Here is a 15,751-nt window from a genome sequence, read left to right as displayed (position 1 = left end):
CATGCCCTCTTGAGAGTCCCAGGATTTCTCCATACATGGGCTTTTTTAGCGTGCCTTGGATCCATTAGGTTGCAGGTTATCTAGGTAATCAAGGTTGCTTTCATTTTTTTAGTAGTTATGGTTTCTCAGCCTTTTAGTGCAAATACATCTCTCTTGTCCCATGGGTCCAATCTCCTGAAAGCAGCAACCAATAATCATGCTGAATGGGTTTCTAAAGCATTAAGAGCTTCCAGGTACCAGAGAGTGTAGGTGAAATGCAAGGGGGCATTGCAAGGGGGTGAAAGCTAGCCTTCCATGCTACACTCAAATGTTGCAGCTTTTTCTACAGCGACCCTAGCAGCAGTAACCAGCACTTGCTCACATATCAGGCTGACCACACATTCTAACACCCCACCCTATCAATTCACTCCCCCTCTTCTTGATCCAAATTGATCTACACGTGTTTACATCAAGCCATTAATCACTTGCTGAGCTACACGTGTTTGCCTCAAGCCAATAATCACTCATTTCCACAGGGTCAGGGATCAAAAGAGGGAGGGGCCAAGCTCAACTACATGGAGAACAAAAAAATTGTTTCAACAAAGACAAAAGGATGGAAGGAGAAAACACGCCTACAGGTGCTGTGAACGGCAGAGGTGTGGGGGAAAGAAGGAAGAGACAGAAAGAAAGAGACGCTTTGCCTGGTGCAACCCTGGTACCTGGAAAACCAGCTTCTGGAGAAAAGGCCAGCTGCAATCTCTTTCATGGACAGGATCCGAGAATGCTGGCCGCTTCCTGATTTGACTTCTGTGTGTTTGGGGTGGATTTTGTTTTTTGTCCTCTCCTTACAAGTTGGTCATGTGGCTAATGTCTTGTTCTCTTGCCATGCCCAAGTCTTGGGGGGCTGCAGCACCCCTTTTGGAGATGATGTGGAAAAAGGCAGCTTGTGTGGCCATGTTTCATTCATGGTGGATGACAAACACTCTCAGGGGAGAAAGGAGGTGAAGAAGGCAAAGAGCAGCCTCAAGGCCTTAATGTCCAAGGAAAGTAAACAGCCAGGAACTAGAAGAGGAAAATACTGGTAATTTCTGGGTTCATTTACCCAGCACAAAAAACCCACCTGAACCTGTAATTTGTAGACAATTGGACCCTCTTTGTTCATCCCCGCACACAACTCCCAAACCAAAAGCAAGCCTCGATTTTTATTTCTTGTGAGGGGTAAAAGCGGACCCTTCTGCTAACGAACAACACACAATCACAGTCCATCCCAAAGGTAAGGCACTCCGTTGATCTAACCTACTGAGGTGAGCAGTGACACATTGGCAGGGGGTGGCCCAGCAATACAAACTTGACTGAGAGGGGGGGAAAGCCTAGAAATGGCAACTGGAGGTCATCTCCAAAAAGGATGCTGCAGTGTGCCTAGACAAACCCTAAGGATTCAGTTGATGGTGACAGGGGAAGAACTTGTGGGAAGGGATGGGAGCAGGTGAGGTGGGGAGGGAAAAGAGGGCTGGGTAAAAGGGAAGCAGGCAATTTCCACACAAACACTTACCCTGAACTTGTTGTCGGTGTTGGCTCTGGCCTAAGAATCTCCTCCCCAGACCTCCTCGGTGAGGGAATTTGTCCAAAGACGTCCATGGGCTCCACAGGCAGGGAGGGGCACTGAGAAGGGGGGTAGCTAGTGGCCAAAGAGGTGAAGGCCATGGCAGGTCGGAAGCTGGGGCTCCCTCCCCGGCTACTCTGGGCAGGAGATCCTGTTGATGGAGTGGACTTGCGGGAGAAGCTGACCGCCGCCGGAGGTTGCAGAGTGATCTCGGACATCTCCGCCTGCTGGATGAGGCCTGGTCGCGGTCTGGCACGTGCTGTCAGCTCTGGGGAGCTGGTACGGGAGCTGAGGGGGCTTTGGGTCAGGGGGGAAAGCCTCGAAGGTTGTAGCACCACCTGATGTAAACTGGGCTCAGCCCTCCTGATTTGCCGAGGGCTGGGCCGAGGTCTAGGTTGGGGGTCGTACCACCTGGTGTCCAGGCCGAATGTGCTTGTGCCACTGTGGCTGACTGACTCGGACGGCCCATGGTAAGGCAACACAGGTATGCCCATGCCTTGACTGGTATGTCTTAGCTGCCCTTGACTCGCCATTGGTTGCATAGGTTTGTCCTGCCATTTGGTGGCGGTGGGCACAGAAGGTTGGCTCCTGCTTGGTGACTTGCCAGTCCAACTCTTTGGTGCCTCCAGGGCCAGAATGCCAGGGTAGGATGCAGGGACCTGGAGGGAGGAAGGTGGTGGGCCCCTAGGAAGACTGGCCTTTGGCTGCATGCTCTCAGCCATTTCGCACTGGTGGAGCTGGTGAGGAAACATAATGGGTGAAGACTCCAGGCCGCTGAAAGGGAACTCAGCCCTGCCCCATGGTTCAGGGGACCGGCCCCCTGTTGGAGTCTGGGTCAGAGGCAGTGTGCTGTTGGAAGCATTCTCTCCATTCTCCTCGGGGATGGTAGGATGGCCAAAGGGCCCTTCAGGGTGCAGAGGAGGGGAGGACATGACAGAACTGAGAGGGCTGACCTCTGGCATGTAGAAAGGCGGTGGGTCCATCTCCCCGGGGCTGCTGCTGCTGAGGTAACCATAATATGGGCCATGGTGGAATGGCCTGGGGGCTGCAGGCCTGGCCTGACCAGTGGCTTGGAGGCGGCTTTCCAGGGCACCTGTCCCTTCCAGGCCTCGATGGAATCTGGGACTGTATGCTGGTGGCTGAAGGTAAGACTCCTGGCTGGAGGAAAGAGGTGTCAGTTGGGACTTGAGGGCTGCCACAGAGGCAGGCATCACAGGGTCATCGTTTTCTTCATCTGACTGGCGGAACTCTGGGTACATGTCAGTCTCCTCCACAAAGGGGAAGCCCTCTATCCGGCGAGTCTTGAGCGAGGGCTCCATCTCTGAAGGGTCCATTACAAAGCGGCCATCCGGCCCACGGCTGATGAGTTCAATGGGGGTGGTTGCCTCGGCTTCCGCCTCAGCCTTGGAAACACTGTATTTCTTGCTGCTGATGGCCCGCTTGGTCTTCTTATAAAGGGACAGCTCCTTCTCCTTGCTGGGGCTCAACATCCGCTTGCCAGGTGGACCTTGGTCATCGGAGGATTCAGAAAGGGGCCGAAGTGTGCGGATGCTCTCAGGACTCACCTTGCCAGAGGACAACCTGGACCACAGGAATGAAAGAAAGATGAATGGGTCATAAAGAGGGAGCCTGCCACCTGAAATTTCCTTAGCACCACAGCTGAAACAGAAGCTGGCTGGGCACAAAAAATCAGAAAGCTTTAACTGCTAGTAAAAAGAACAAGCAAGCCTCTGGAAAAAATAAGGTTTTAAAAAAAATATTGTTTTTTGTTACAAAGTCAAAACAGCCTAAACAATTACCTGGTTTACACATAACAGCAATTCACATTTTAAAAAATATGCAGATTGTCATGAACAAGATTGCCCCCGCTGTGAGCTGGAGCAGTTAAAACAACCCATGGATGCTCCATGCCTGGGTTGTTTGCCATTTGCCATGACATGCAAAACAGGAACTCTGGCTTGTTAGGGAAGAGACAAGCCAGAGTTTTTGGTTTGCACATCACAGAAAATAACCCAGGGTTGGAAGGTCCATCGGTTGTTTAGCTGCTTCCACTTGTGCAGGAGTGATTGGCCAGCAGTGTGTTAATATTCTACCTCATTCACAACCTAGAATGTTGTTGTTGTTGTTGTCATTATTATTATTATTTTATTGTGGCTTGCTGTTATGTGTGAACCAACCCAATGTGTGATCCCTTTGTATTAATAGCATCCTGAGTCTGCATAACACTGGTAGAAAACTGTTTAAAAAATGATTGAGTGAAAGGGAGCTCCCCTGAAATAGGAAGGAGCTATTCCCCCAATGGTATTCATTGTTGGGGCAAGGAAGAGCAAATAGTGTAGCTAAATACTCATTCAACAAAATAATGTGGTAGAGTCCTCTAATGATGGCTTGGGTGGCACCTATAATGCAGAGATACTTACGGAGACTCGAGACTCTTCCTGCAGTGGGTTATTGAGAGAGGAGGGTCTGTAAAAGAATAAAAAAGGGGAGAGGGAAGAGATCACTAAAAGGATGCAAGGACAACATTGAATGAGGCACTGTATTTTCTATATCAAATGAGGCATGAGACAGGAAGATCCTCAATGGATCCATGTCACGCCAGTTTCCCATTCCAAATGTACCTCTGGAGCTGCCATTTGACCCGTGGAGCAAAATGTACTGTTACACGTATTCTATGAGGGTAATTAGGATCAGAAAAAAGGCATAGGGAGGGAAAGATCAACATACACACATATGGCACTATGGCCTGATTTCAATACCCCACAGTTGCATTTAGCCCTTTAAAAAAATACAGGACATGCAGTTGCAGATCTCCTGCCATCCTGTCTAGATGCTCCAAGGGATGCCACTGAAACTCAAAATTAAGCAGCTCATTAGTAGAATCTATTATATTCATAATGTCCATATGTGGCATGGATGGCTATCTAACGAACATTAGCATTTTTGTTATTGAAATCCAAGTTTATAGCTATGTTCTGCACCTTCATGGCTCTGCATGACTAAGCATCTAAATCCCACCATTTCTGTGCATGTCCTGATGTTGGTTGGTTGAACCCTTTACTTTCTGATGTAAATGTAAACATCCCATTTGCAATGCTGATTCTTGTGGAATGATGTCTCTTTAACCTTTTAGTTACTGTTTCCCAAACCAATCAGTGCAAAAGTTTGGATTTGATTTCTATCAACAAACTAATAATGTCTGAAGAAAATAATCATGTAGGTTAGTATCCAGCCCTTGCTCAACATTTCTTTTTCACTCATGGCTTGGCTGTATCCTTTCTGTATCCAACTAGTCAACTGAGGTTATTTCTCTCGAGTAACCAACAGAGGGGTTTTTTTTCTTCTTCTTGTTTGATTTATTTTAAATCTGGGTGATGATGGTGGGCACGATGAGGGGATACTAGAAAGAGAATCCAAGGAGGAGGAGGTTGGTAGCGGAATGGCATAGCCTGGGGCAACTGGCAGGCAAGGAGGAGATCTGGGCTTTGGCAGATGGAGGTGCCTCTTCCATAGCTCCTGCTCGTGCTACTCACACCCAAGCTGCTCTCACTGCAGCCTCTCTGACCTGCTCCAGCAGCTCTATACCAATTCTAGGGCAAATAGTAGGGCATATGAAAACAGCCAGAGAGGGGGACACTATGTAGTGACACATGCCATGGCCCATAGCATGCTGCCATACTACAGTTCCTAAGATACACTTTTTTGACATGCACACACAACAATTCATATCAATTCACTGGAGTACTGCGTCCAGTTCTGGGCACCACATTTTAAGAAGGATGCAGACAAACTGGAGAGGGTTCAGGGGAGGGCAACGAAAATGATCAAGAGACTGGAAACAAAGCCCTATGAAGAGAGACTGAAAGAACTGGGCATGTTTAGCCTTGAGAAGAGAAGACTAAGGGGAGATATGATAGCACTCTTCAAGTACTTGAAAGGTTGTCACAGAGAGGAAGGCCAGGATCTCTTTTCCATCATCCCAGTGCAGGACACAGAATAATGGGCTCAAGTTACAGGAAGCCAGATTCCGGCTGAACACCAGGAAAAGCTTCCTGACTGTTAGAGCAATGCGACCATGGAACCAATTACCTAGGGAGGTGGTGGGCTCTCCCACACTGGAGGCATTCAAGATGAGGCTGGACAGCCATCTGTCAGGGATGCTCTGACTTGGATTCCTGCATTGAGCAGGGGGTTGGACTCGATGGGTTTGTAGGCCCCTTCCACCCTACTATCCTATGATTCTATAAGTATTCCATCATACTTTAGATGGTCTGCCCATCTTCATCCCAAAAAGGTTATTACCCAAACTGGCCAAGATGGGCTCACCTTTTTTGCGCTTGAGTTTCCGTTTCCGTTGCTTGTTGACAAAGCAGGCAGCCAGAGTGCTGAACAGGATGGCAGCAGCGAGGAAGCAAATGGTGGCAACTATCCCCGCCAGCACAGGCCGGGCCAAGCCCTCATCTGTCAGGTCTGGCTGTGGAAATATGTCTTGGAGAAACAGAGAACAGGAGGACCTGTTAGGATGCGGCTGTAAGTGTTTGTGCTTTGACACAAGCGCTGGAGGGAAACTGCCACTTCAGCTAGAGTAAATCCTCATCTGAGGAGGTTTCATGTGAAAATGACCAATGTTGCCATGCTGTACTACTTTTGAAGGATTTTATATGACATTGGACAATATTCACAACTTCAAACAATTCTCGGTGTGACAAAACAAGAATGAGTGTTGTGGCAACTTTATTATGGCATAAACATTCATGAACTAGAGTCCACTTCATCAGATGCATGAAGTGTTATTCTCTGTTATTCTCAGCACACTCTCTGTATGTGTGCGTAGATATGTAGATATGTAACATTCCATTAAGGGCTGCATACCCTCAGAGGTAGTCCCTTGGGGGCTGTGAACCAGAAATAGGTGGGGCCAGAACCACCCCTCTCTCTGTATCTCAAGATAATCACACACACACACACACACACGCACGGTTTCTCTCTCTTTAGGAACACAGAAATCTGCCTTATACTGAGCCAGACCATGTTGACACTGACCAGCAGTGACTCTCCAAGGTTTCAGGCAGGATTCCTTGTCCTACCTAAAGATGCTGGGGATTGAACCTGGAACCTTCTGCATGCAAAGCATGTGCACCGAGTTACAGACCCTCCCTTAAGAGATCTGGAGGATTTAAAAAAACTCGAAGAAAGAAAGAAAGAAAGAAAGAAAGAAAGAAAGAAAGACAGACAGACAGACAGACAGACTGTGTGTGTGTGTGTGTGTGTGTGTGTGTGTGTGGTGGGAGGGGGTAATAAGCTTAAGTTACACTGTAGGGGGGGAAAGTACAAATGCCAAAAGCAGATGGAAATAAAATGCAAGATAATTTAGTCTGTGACAATAAAGTTAGAGCTTAAGTGAATGCAAAATACACACAGTGACCATTCACAACAGCAGTTCAACTATCATATGAAAAAGTGTTGAAAATGATCAAGCAAGGACTCTTACTGCTTTAGATATTGTATACCTACATACAGACCTAGAATTAATAAACAAGGACCACTAGGTTAGGACAAGAGCCCTTCTGCATGTTACACAGGCAGAGGTATAGAATTCTGGACTATAGCACTTCAGACTACAGGTGGTGGGGTCATATACTTGAATGATTCCTGCTGGGAAAAAAATCTTCGGTGCATATAGTAAACTAGCAAACAGGAGATAAAAGTTTAATTCAGCTATAATGCTAGTTTACTACATGCAGGGAACTTTTTATGTGGAGGAGCATTCAAGTATATGGCACAAATATACACACCACAATGGTGCTGTTCAGAATTCTGCATCTCATCCTGCATAAAGTGCAGAACTGCTCTGAATCTTATTATCATAGAGAGCTGCATTACTTGTACTTTGGGGCTCATATTATTAATTTAATTTAAACTGTAGTGACTGCCTTCCTATAATAGAGAGAGTACAAGCAAAATAAATATTTGAAAAAGGACAGCAGAGAGTAAAGCTCACTCTGTGGTTTCAAACCTACAACACTAGAAATCTTGATTAAACAGCAGGGACTTCACTTGGCACATACAGCTGTATAAGAAAGCAGCCTAGACTCAAGTTGGTCATGTCCAAAGAGGGATAGAAAAACTAGTGTAGAACACCTCTCTATATTAACAATATTTATAAACCACCTTTCCATATAGGTTCACATGGTGGAGTACATTTAAAAAATACACACACATCCAATCAAAACAATGTTAATAAGTGGCTAATGAAATAAAAATTGACAGCAGGAGCAACAGGAAAATGTTCTCAACTTCCAAATACCTGGCAGAATATCTTAACCTGTTTCTGAAAAGAGGCCAGGGGAAACAACAAACAAGCTTTTCAAAGGAGAGTATTCTAAAGCTTTGGGATCACAACACAAAGGCCCTGCTCCTTGTGATAATGTTGTCTCACAAGAGAATGGAACCTGGAACAGGGCCTTTGCATAGATTAGATTTGGTTGATGAAAAAGCTTGATGGGAGGTGAAGAAAACCCTTACCTGTGCTGGATACACCAGCAATATTGCTGGGTTCGCTGATGAGGTCTTGCATGACAGCCAGAACTCGGAACTCATACCATGTGTCCTATGGCATAAAACATGTGTTTCATCAATCACAACCACCTGCCCCCAGTTCTAACATTCCCAATGAAAAACAAATGCAATCACCAATCATGATAACAAATGACCCAATTTTTAATTTAGAAATATTATCCTTTCCCTGTAGGGGCAAGAGAACTGCCTTTACAAATGTAGGGAGATTAGCCACCTGTAGTAAGTAGTGTCATCAGGTTGCTACATTTGTGGTCAAGCCAGAAATAAAAGATAAATACATCTGGTCCAGAACCTAGAGAAGGTAACAGGTGGTAACCGGTGGAGAGAAGGTAACAGGTGGAGCAACAGGCTCCCTAAAATGTATTTAGTGAGTTTCCCTGGGGTCCAGTTCATACGTGCATACACATCATTTGACTATTTAACACCTCTTCTTTTAATTTATTTATGACATTATCTATACCCTGCCTTTCAGGCCTCCAAAGGGCCTCCAAAGCAGCTTCTAACATTAAAAATGCATAATATAGAAAAACGAACATCATTATAAAAGACAGCAGAGCCTTAAAATATACCCACTCAGCAGGGTGGAATTTAAAACAAACTAAAAGCCTGGCAGAACAAACAAGTCTTAACCACCCACCACTTGATGCCCTGAAGCCAAATGGATGAAAAAGCAATATGAAAGTTTCATTTTGCATTTGATCTGGGTTGCCTCATTCACACATGTGAGTCACATAGTAATTTTGTGATAAACATCCATGTGTGAACCAGTCTTCCCTTTCACATTGAAGATTCTACTCAGTGTTGGTTGGATTTTCTAGCAGGGATGACCATCTGTGCAGGAAGAGATGCTGGGTGTTGGGGGGGGGGGTTGCCCAAGAGTTGATAAAGGTACTGCATTGAAGGGACAGCAAAATATTAACCTTGGCATCACACACACTTTCAGGATTCCTCCCTGAATACAGGGCAGTTACTTGAAAATACAGCACAGACCCATCAAAAACATTCAGTGACACCATGTCTGAAGTTGTGTGGCGCATCATCTAATTGTGTCCATGTGGTGGATGAAAGAAACAAACCAGAGACACCAACATAAATGGGTTATTAAACTGGCCACAACTTTATTAATTTTGAATAGGATTGGCAGAGCCATAGGGCGTGGATCCCGCCATCAGGCAGCCCGACTGCTGTCTGATTTTCCTTCCTGACCTGCCTGCCAGGAGCACTGCTGGTGGGTGGAAGGGTCAGAGGCCCACCACGGTGCAGACTGCTAACATGAACCCTTTTCTCCACCCTGGATGTGGCACGCTTGCAGCCACCATACCGGCCAGGTCTTGGTGCCACACCCACCCAGATCCCTTAAGGGGATCTCATCGCAGGGAAGCGGGGAGCCCAATCCTGCTCTCCCTCCCAAATTGATCCAGCCTAATGCCTATCATGCTCCACGAAGTTGTGACATAAACTATACAATTCTACCATGAGAGCATGCCAATAAATACTTCAACTTATTTACACAGGGACTACTGTCTTGCGATGAGGAAGGAGAAAACCCTGCCCACCCCTTTCTTGCCAATTAGAAGGCAGGTAAAATCCCTTCCCAGACCTGTTAACTCATGACTGGCTTCTGTTGACTGCGAGATCTACTATTACCAGGTGTGGGTGGGTGGGGAAGCCGGCAACGGCAATGGTGCCAGCCAACACACGAGGCCCCGCTCTTTTATGAGCCAGGCGGACTAGAGAGGGAACAGCCTGCCGCTGTTCCCATTTAGCTCGTCTCCTCCGGGTCACACCCCAGCTGAGCCAATCAGCCTTTCAACTGGCTCAGCGCTATCGGGTTCCAGGGAGGCACTGCTGCTGCTGCACAGGCTCCTGCTGGCTCCCTTCCTTTCCCGCCACAGGACCTGCGCACGCTCACAACAGCAGCTCCCCGGCAAGCAGGGAACCCGATTTCTGTGCAGAGTGAACACATTTCCCCTTTGCCATGCCTTTATTGTGCCATGGGTTTGTTCTGCCCTACATTCCACTCCTCCTTAATTCCAGTTAAATTAGAACTTCTAAAATGAATTCTAATGCTGGAGCATGCACAGCTTGCCATGGCTTTCAGTTCATTAGTATATTTCTCCCACCCACTGCCCTATGTTACCAAAGCACATCTGCACACTCGCTGCAAAAAAGCAATCCTTGACTGCATCAAGTTTCTTTCTGTGCAGTGTTTGCTGAAGCATACACGCAGTCCTGCACATTGGTAAAACAACACACAAGATGCTTGATACGCATATAAATCACTTCAAGATTGCTTTTCTTATCAATGCACACAGGCACATCAGTCATGCAAGTTGGAGTTGGAGGGGAAGACTCAGCTCTCCACACAGAATTCCAGAAATTTAAGAAAAGGAACAACAGAAGATTATTAAGACTTTGGAAACAAGATTAGGTAATTTGGAGCGCCAAACTCCAGGGAAAATGTTGGATGAAGAACAGTTCAGATGCATCCCTAATTCTAAGAAGAACTAGGATCAACCATTCTTCTCAAAGAATAGACAATGTCATCATTTCCCGCCTTTCCACAGCATTTGCAAAGGAACCCTAGTTCTACAGAACGTTTGGGGGCATGTCCTAGGATGCTCAGTCAGGTCATGGAGTAGGTCAGACCTCATTGTTGTCCTCAGACAACACCCTGGAACACCCCCATTTCTCCCTCCTATGGCTGCACAATGCAGGGAAAGATCAGTAGTTAGGCAGACAAGCAGGCTTTCAAGGAAGCTTCTCTTCCATTATTGACTTACTCACTGAGGAACCCTTATTAAGCGCTAAGCTTTTCCCAAACGTGGGACCTCAGATGTTGTTGGACTATAACTCCCATCATTCCCAACCACTGCCCATATTGGCTGGGGATGATGAGGCTATAGTCCAACCCTATCTGGGGACCCAAGGTTGGGAAAGGCTATGAGTCTAAGCAAGTCCAGGTTTCCAGGACACAGTTTGAAGGCCACTATGTGGTAAGCCCAGTAACCTCTTACCTGAGTCAAATCCTTGGCAAAAAAGTCACTGTCACTCCCCAAGACAGCATCATCTAAAATCTCCCATCTTTCTCCTACCCGAAACTCCATGATATAACGGTCAATCGGGAAGCTATGATTGGCTGGAGGAAGCCATGACAACAGGACTCCTTGCTGTGTCCGATTGGCTGTTAGGCACCTCGGTGGAGTAACCATCACCAGGGGTTCTGGAGTTGTGACAGGGAATGCTGAAAATAAAAGGGGGTGGGGGAGGAGAAGGAAAAGCAGGCATTTTAGGAATAGATGCAAGAAAAACTGTACGGGATGGCGGAAAGACTCGGCGTGTACTAGAGTAGCACTAATCGCATGCTTTGCACTTGATGTACAGAACATTTTAAAAAAAGTGGTTGGCTGCCACTCCTTTAAATGGTTCCACTCTTTCTCCCTCACTCTGTCTTAAGCCTTGAACTCCCTCCCAGAGCACCTGCTTTATTAGGACATTTTTTGCTACCAAAGGACAAGGCGGCACTCCCTCCCATTCCATGTACAAAAGCCAACCGGATTGGCAGTGGCAATGGGGTAGCATCCTCCACCACACCCAAAGGCAGCAGAATAGCTCAGGGGACAGAGGCAGGTCATTGTCTCCTCCAGCACCTTGCTGCTGTCTCCCAGCATTTGCCACCTGAGACAACCACCTCACTTTGCCTGACGGTAGGGCCAACCCCTGTGCTTTGTGCCACCTCCCCCTTTTCCTTCAAGCCCTTCCTCAAAACTCGCCTCTTTCATAACACTTTTGGCATAGCCACGTAGTGCTCACCTCCAACTGAAATTAAGCATGTCACCCCATTTCCATGTATCCATCCCCCTTTCTTCCCTGTTACTTTCTGCAGTTTCAAGATTCACATAGGGTCCTCAAGTTACTCTATAATATGCGATGCATATGAAAGTGCAGCACATTACATATATAAATAATTTGGCGATGGAGAAAAGGGGCACACAGGCAACCTTTCCCAACTTGGTGCCCTCCAGATGTTTTGGACCATAAATCCCATCATCCCTGAGCATTGGCCAAGCTGGCTGGGGCTTATGGGAGTTGTAGTCCAAAACATCTGTGGGGTGCCTGGTTGGGGAAAGCTGCACAAAGATTTGTCAGTCAGTTTACCCTGGATTATCAGGGCCCTTTCCTCCAGGTCTCACCTAAAGTATTCACAGTGACCACCTCACTGAAAGAGCTCGTGCCCAGCTTGTTTTGGGCCAAGACACTGAACTGATAGGCAGTCTCCGGTTCTAGGTTATCCATGAGCAGCCAACTGGGGCCAGTTGGTACTGGAAGAGAGAGCCAGTCATGAGGTCCAAACTGTGCCCGCTTCATCCTGGTGAGACAGAAGAAAGACAATCCAAGGGACAGGTTCTTTGGCAGGGGAGGGAATCAAAGAGAAAAAGACAACAGGAAAGAAAGAAAGAAAGAAAGAAAGAAAGAAAGAAAGAAGGAAGGAAGGAAGGAAGGAAGGAAGGAAAGAAAGAAAGAAAGAAAGAAAGAAAGAAAGAAAGAAAGAAAGAAAGAATCCCTTAATGAACAATGGAGCTGCTTGGGGGATGGGCCCAATGACACCCAAGACTGGGCTAAAAAAATGCATACATATGTAAAAATTCTGCAGGAATGTAACCCAAATTCCATGACAAGGAAAGCTGAATTCTGTATCCCAAATAAATCCAACAAATTCCTCTCCATGATTTATTCTGCTCCTGCTAGTTACAAGGATGAGCAAAAAAGCTCTGAACCCCACACCCTCTGCCCTCCACAGATTTTATTTTGCAGCTCCTTTGGCTCCTGCAATTTTGGCAAGTGCATATTTTCATGCACATTTTCCTGATAATATGAGCTAGAAAAGTGAATATTTTTAATGAAAGCTGAAATATGTAGGAAGCTGAATTCTGCGTCCAATACTGTACACTTGTTTGTGACTTTTCTGCACTCATTCAGCCCACCCATAATAAATCCTGTTCTTTCTTACCAAAAAGACTATGTTTCAAGATGCTAAAGGCTGCTGTTCTGCAATGGGAGCAAAAGGGAGGAAACTAAATCCAGTTTCTGCTTGTCACTCTAAACCTGGGCACAGATTTTTCAGCTGAAAGGGACATAATTAATGAAATTATGAAAGCCCCAAACAGTTCAACAATGATTAGAAATTATATGTTTTCCACCAGCAATCCTGCTGCCTGTGGATATTTCACTGCATCAGACCCCAATTATTTGTCATGACAGATCTTATTACTGATGGCACAACATCAGCTTGGCTAACAGACATGTAGGTGGACTCTAGGCTGACTCATATGTCATTGTTGGGAGTGCCAAATTAACCACAGAGCTGAATTTTGCCTTCAGCTGGGCTCACCTGTGCAGCAGTCTGAGCAAAGGACATGTCCAAATTATGATTTCATTCACTCTAGCTACATTCCAGACTGCTCTGACAACAACACAACTGAAGGCAAAGCATCAGAACAATGAAATGGGGACTGCCAATTTACATGAAAACTCTCTTTTGCACCACTAATGCTATATAACGCTTATCCAGGTAATGAAACAAAAGCTGGGCAATGAAACAGTTTGGGCAGCAGCATATATAGCAACAGTGCCAACACCTGTCAGGTCAGTCAGCCATGGATGCACTCAAACTGCAGTCCTTCCAGGAATTTTGTTGAAGCCCTTTCCTTTGAGGTACTTCAGCTCTTTGGAAAACCAACCGCAGGTCTTTTCTAGGCCCAAGTAGCTTTATGATCTCTCTATCTTGCCCCACACCTCCTCTCAGTGACTGGTCTGTGCCCTTTCCTGTTCCTACATAACTTCCTCTTCCTGTTAACAGACTTTGCTTGTACAAAAGTCACCTATCTTATTGCACATACACACTCTGCTCCTTACTCTGCCTCTTCTTACTGTGCTTCTCTGACTCTGCAAGCATGTCCAGCTTCCCTTGCCCTACCAGCCTTGCTTTTTCCCTTCACCAGGACCTCCTTCTGAGACCTGACCTCAGGCACCCTTTCTGGCCAAGAATTTTGCCCCTCCCTTTGATTTTGTGTTACCCAAAACCATTCCAGTGTGTGTCACCACCAGCTATTTAGACAAATGAGTAAAGGCACGTACAAGGATGCCTGTGGAGGAGGATAAGACCCTAGTGGTGGGAAAGCAACCTTCTCAAAGTTCAAGCTGCAAAACAAACAAGAAACAACCCACAATTCACTCGGGCAGAATGAATAAAACTCCAGCAGACAAGAGAACTCCAAGTTGTCAATAAAAAGGGGAGGGCGAGTTTAGTATGGCATCAGTAAGCAGCCAACTGGCAATAAACTATGGCTGTTCACCAAGCAAAGAAGCAAAATATATCTTAGGACAGTGGCTTGCAAACCATGTTTTGGATCACTCTGGACTTCCTCAATGCCCAGTTTGGGGATTCTCAGTGAGAAAGCCAGTAATGGTGGAGAAGCTTGACAGCTTGCTTATCCCTACCGATCTTCCCCTGCAATGCACAACCTCAGATGAGAGTTGCAGGGCAATGGTGCAGTTCAACTGTCTTGGGCAGTGCCCTCCATGAAATATGGATGCACCTGGGAACATGCCCCCAGAATCCTCTGCAAGGCACTGTGGTCCTGTGATAGACATGCACAGCTTGCTCAGCAGATGAGTTCAGGTGGAATGGGTTCCCTGAAAATAGGAGAGTTTGAAAGCCACTCTGCTTTAGGACCTTCCAAAAAAGGAAGCATCTCCTAGCCAAAGAGCAGGGTTCACGCCAAAGCAGCTGACACAAATATCTATCCTCTTCTCCCACTGCTCAGGGAACTTCTTCTAGAGGCCCAAACCAAAAACCCATGCACTTTACTTTCATATCACTAAGAATAAGAATAATAAATACATCATCATAATCATCATCTAAACAGTGTGATGGGGGAGAAAGACCAAGAAAGTTGGCAGCAAACAGGACAAGCAGCTGGCTGTTCCCTCCAAGGTGAGATGCTGCTTGTGGAAGGAAAGCAATTTAATCATTCCTTCTCATGGACATATTAATCACAGAGGCAGCTGTGTGAATTTTGTTCTCTGATCCTATTCCCTCAATCAGTCTGAGCTTTTCCCCTCCCTTTCCCCTTCTCTCCCTCCTGCCCCAAATTCCCTCCCATCTCCTCCTTTCTTCCTTCCTTCCGCCTCTCCTCTTGTCTTTCTACACAATCACATAACCCTCTGCTTCCCAAGCTCATCAATATCCTCCTCCCAAAGCCAAACAGATTTTTATTATGAGAAGTGCATATCCAATCTATACTCTATCAGTAGACTCCATCTGGTCAAACTAGGGGTGGAGGGGGCTGGGGGAGAGAGAGGATAAAAAGAAAGGTGGAAAAGAAAGAAAGAAAGAAAGAAAGAAAGAAAGAAAGAAAGCCCGAGGATTTGAGAAGAGAGACATGACTGAAATGCAGTAGGTCACTGTCACCTCTACATTTCTGACAGAGTCAATGGAGGGACAGAATGCCAAATGGCTCAGAAGCAGAGTGAGAGACTGGCCTGTTTTGCAAGGCCAGAAATTTGCTGCTGCAGCATTTCAGAGTC

At 46.3% G+C, this 15,751-nt stretch overlaps 1 protein-coding gene across 1 annotated transcript in view; it reads right to left on the bottom strand.

The window, feature by feature from the left end:
• Positions 1-15,751, bottom strand: part of IGSF9B (immunoglobulin superfamily member 9B) — a 137,049-nt gene that overhangs the window by 24,505 nt on the left and 96,793 nt on the right. Inside the window, exons 15-20 of the mRNA XM_084807237.1 lie at positions 12,355-12,530; positions 11,179-11,405; positions 8,108-8,192; positions 5,909-6,070; positions 4,003-4,048; positions 1,532-3,163 (exon numbers count right to left, since the gene is read on the bottom strand). Coding sequence (XP_084663363.1) covers positions 1,532-3,163; positions 4,003-4,048; positions 5,909-6,070; positions 8,108-8,192; positions 11,179-11,405; positions 12,355-12,530 — 2,328 coding nt within the window. The remainder of the gene's footprint in view (positions 1-1,531; positions 3,164-4,002; positions 4,049-5,908; positions 6,071-8,107; positions 8,193-11,178; positions 11,406-12,354; positions 12,531-15,751) is intronic.

This window comes from Heloderma suspectum, chromosome 6, assembly GCF_057233095.1.
Source record: "Heloderma suspectum isolate Gila_16-S chromosome 6, 16-S_ref, whole genome shotgun sequence".
NCBI lineage: Eukaryota > Metazoa > Chordata > Lepidosauria > Squamata > Helodermatidae > Heloderma > Heloderma suspectum.
The sequence above is the reverse complement of the archived record's forward strand: the minus strand, read 5'-3'. Positions and strand labels throughout refer to the sequence as shown.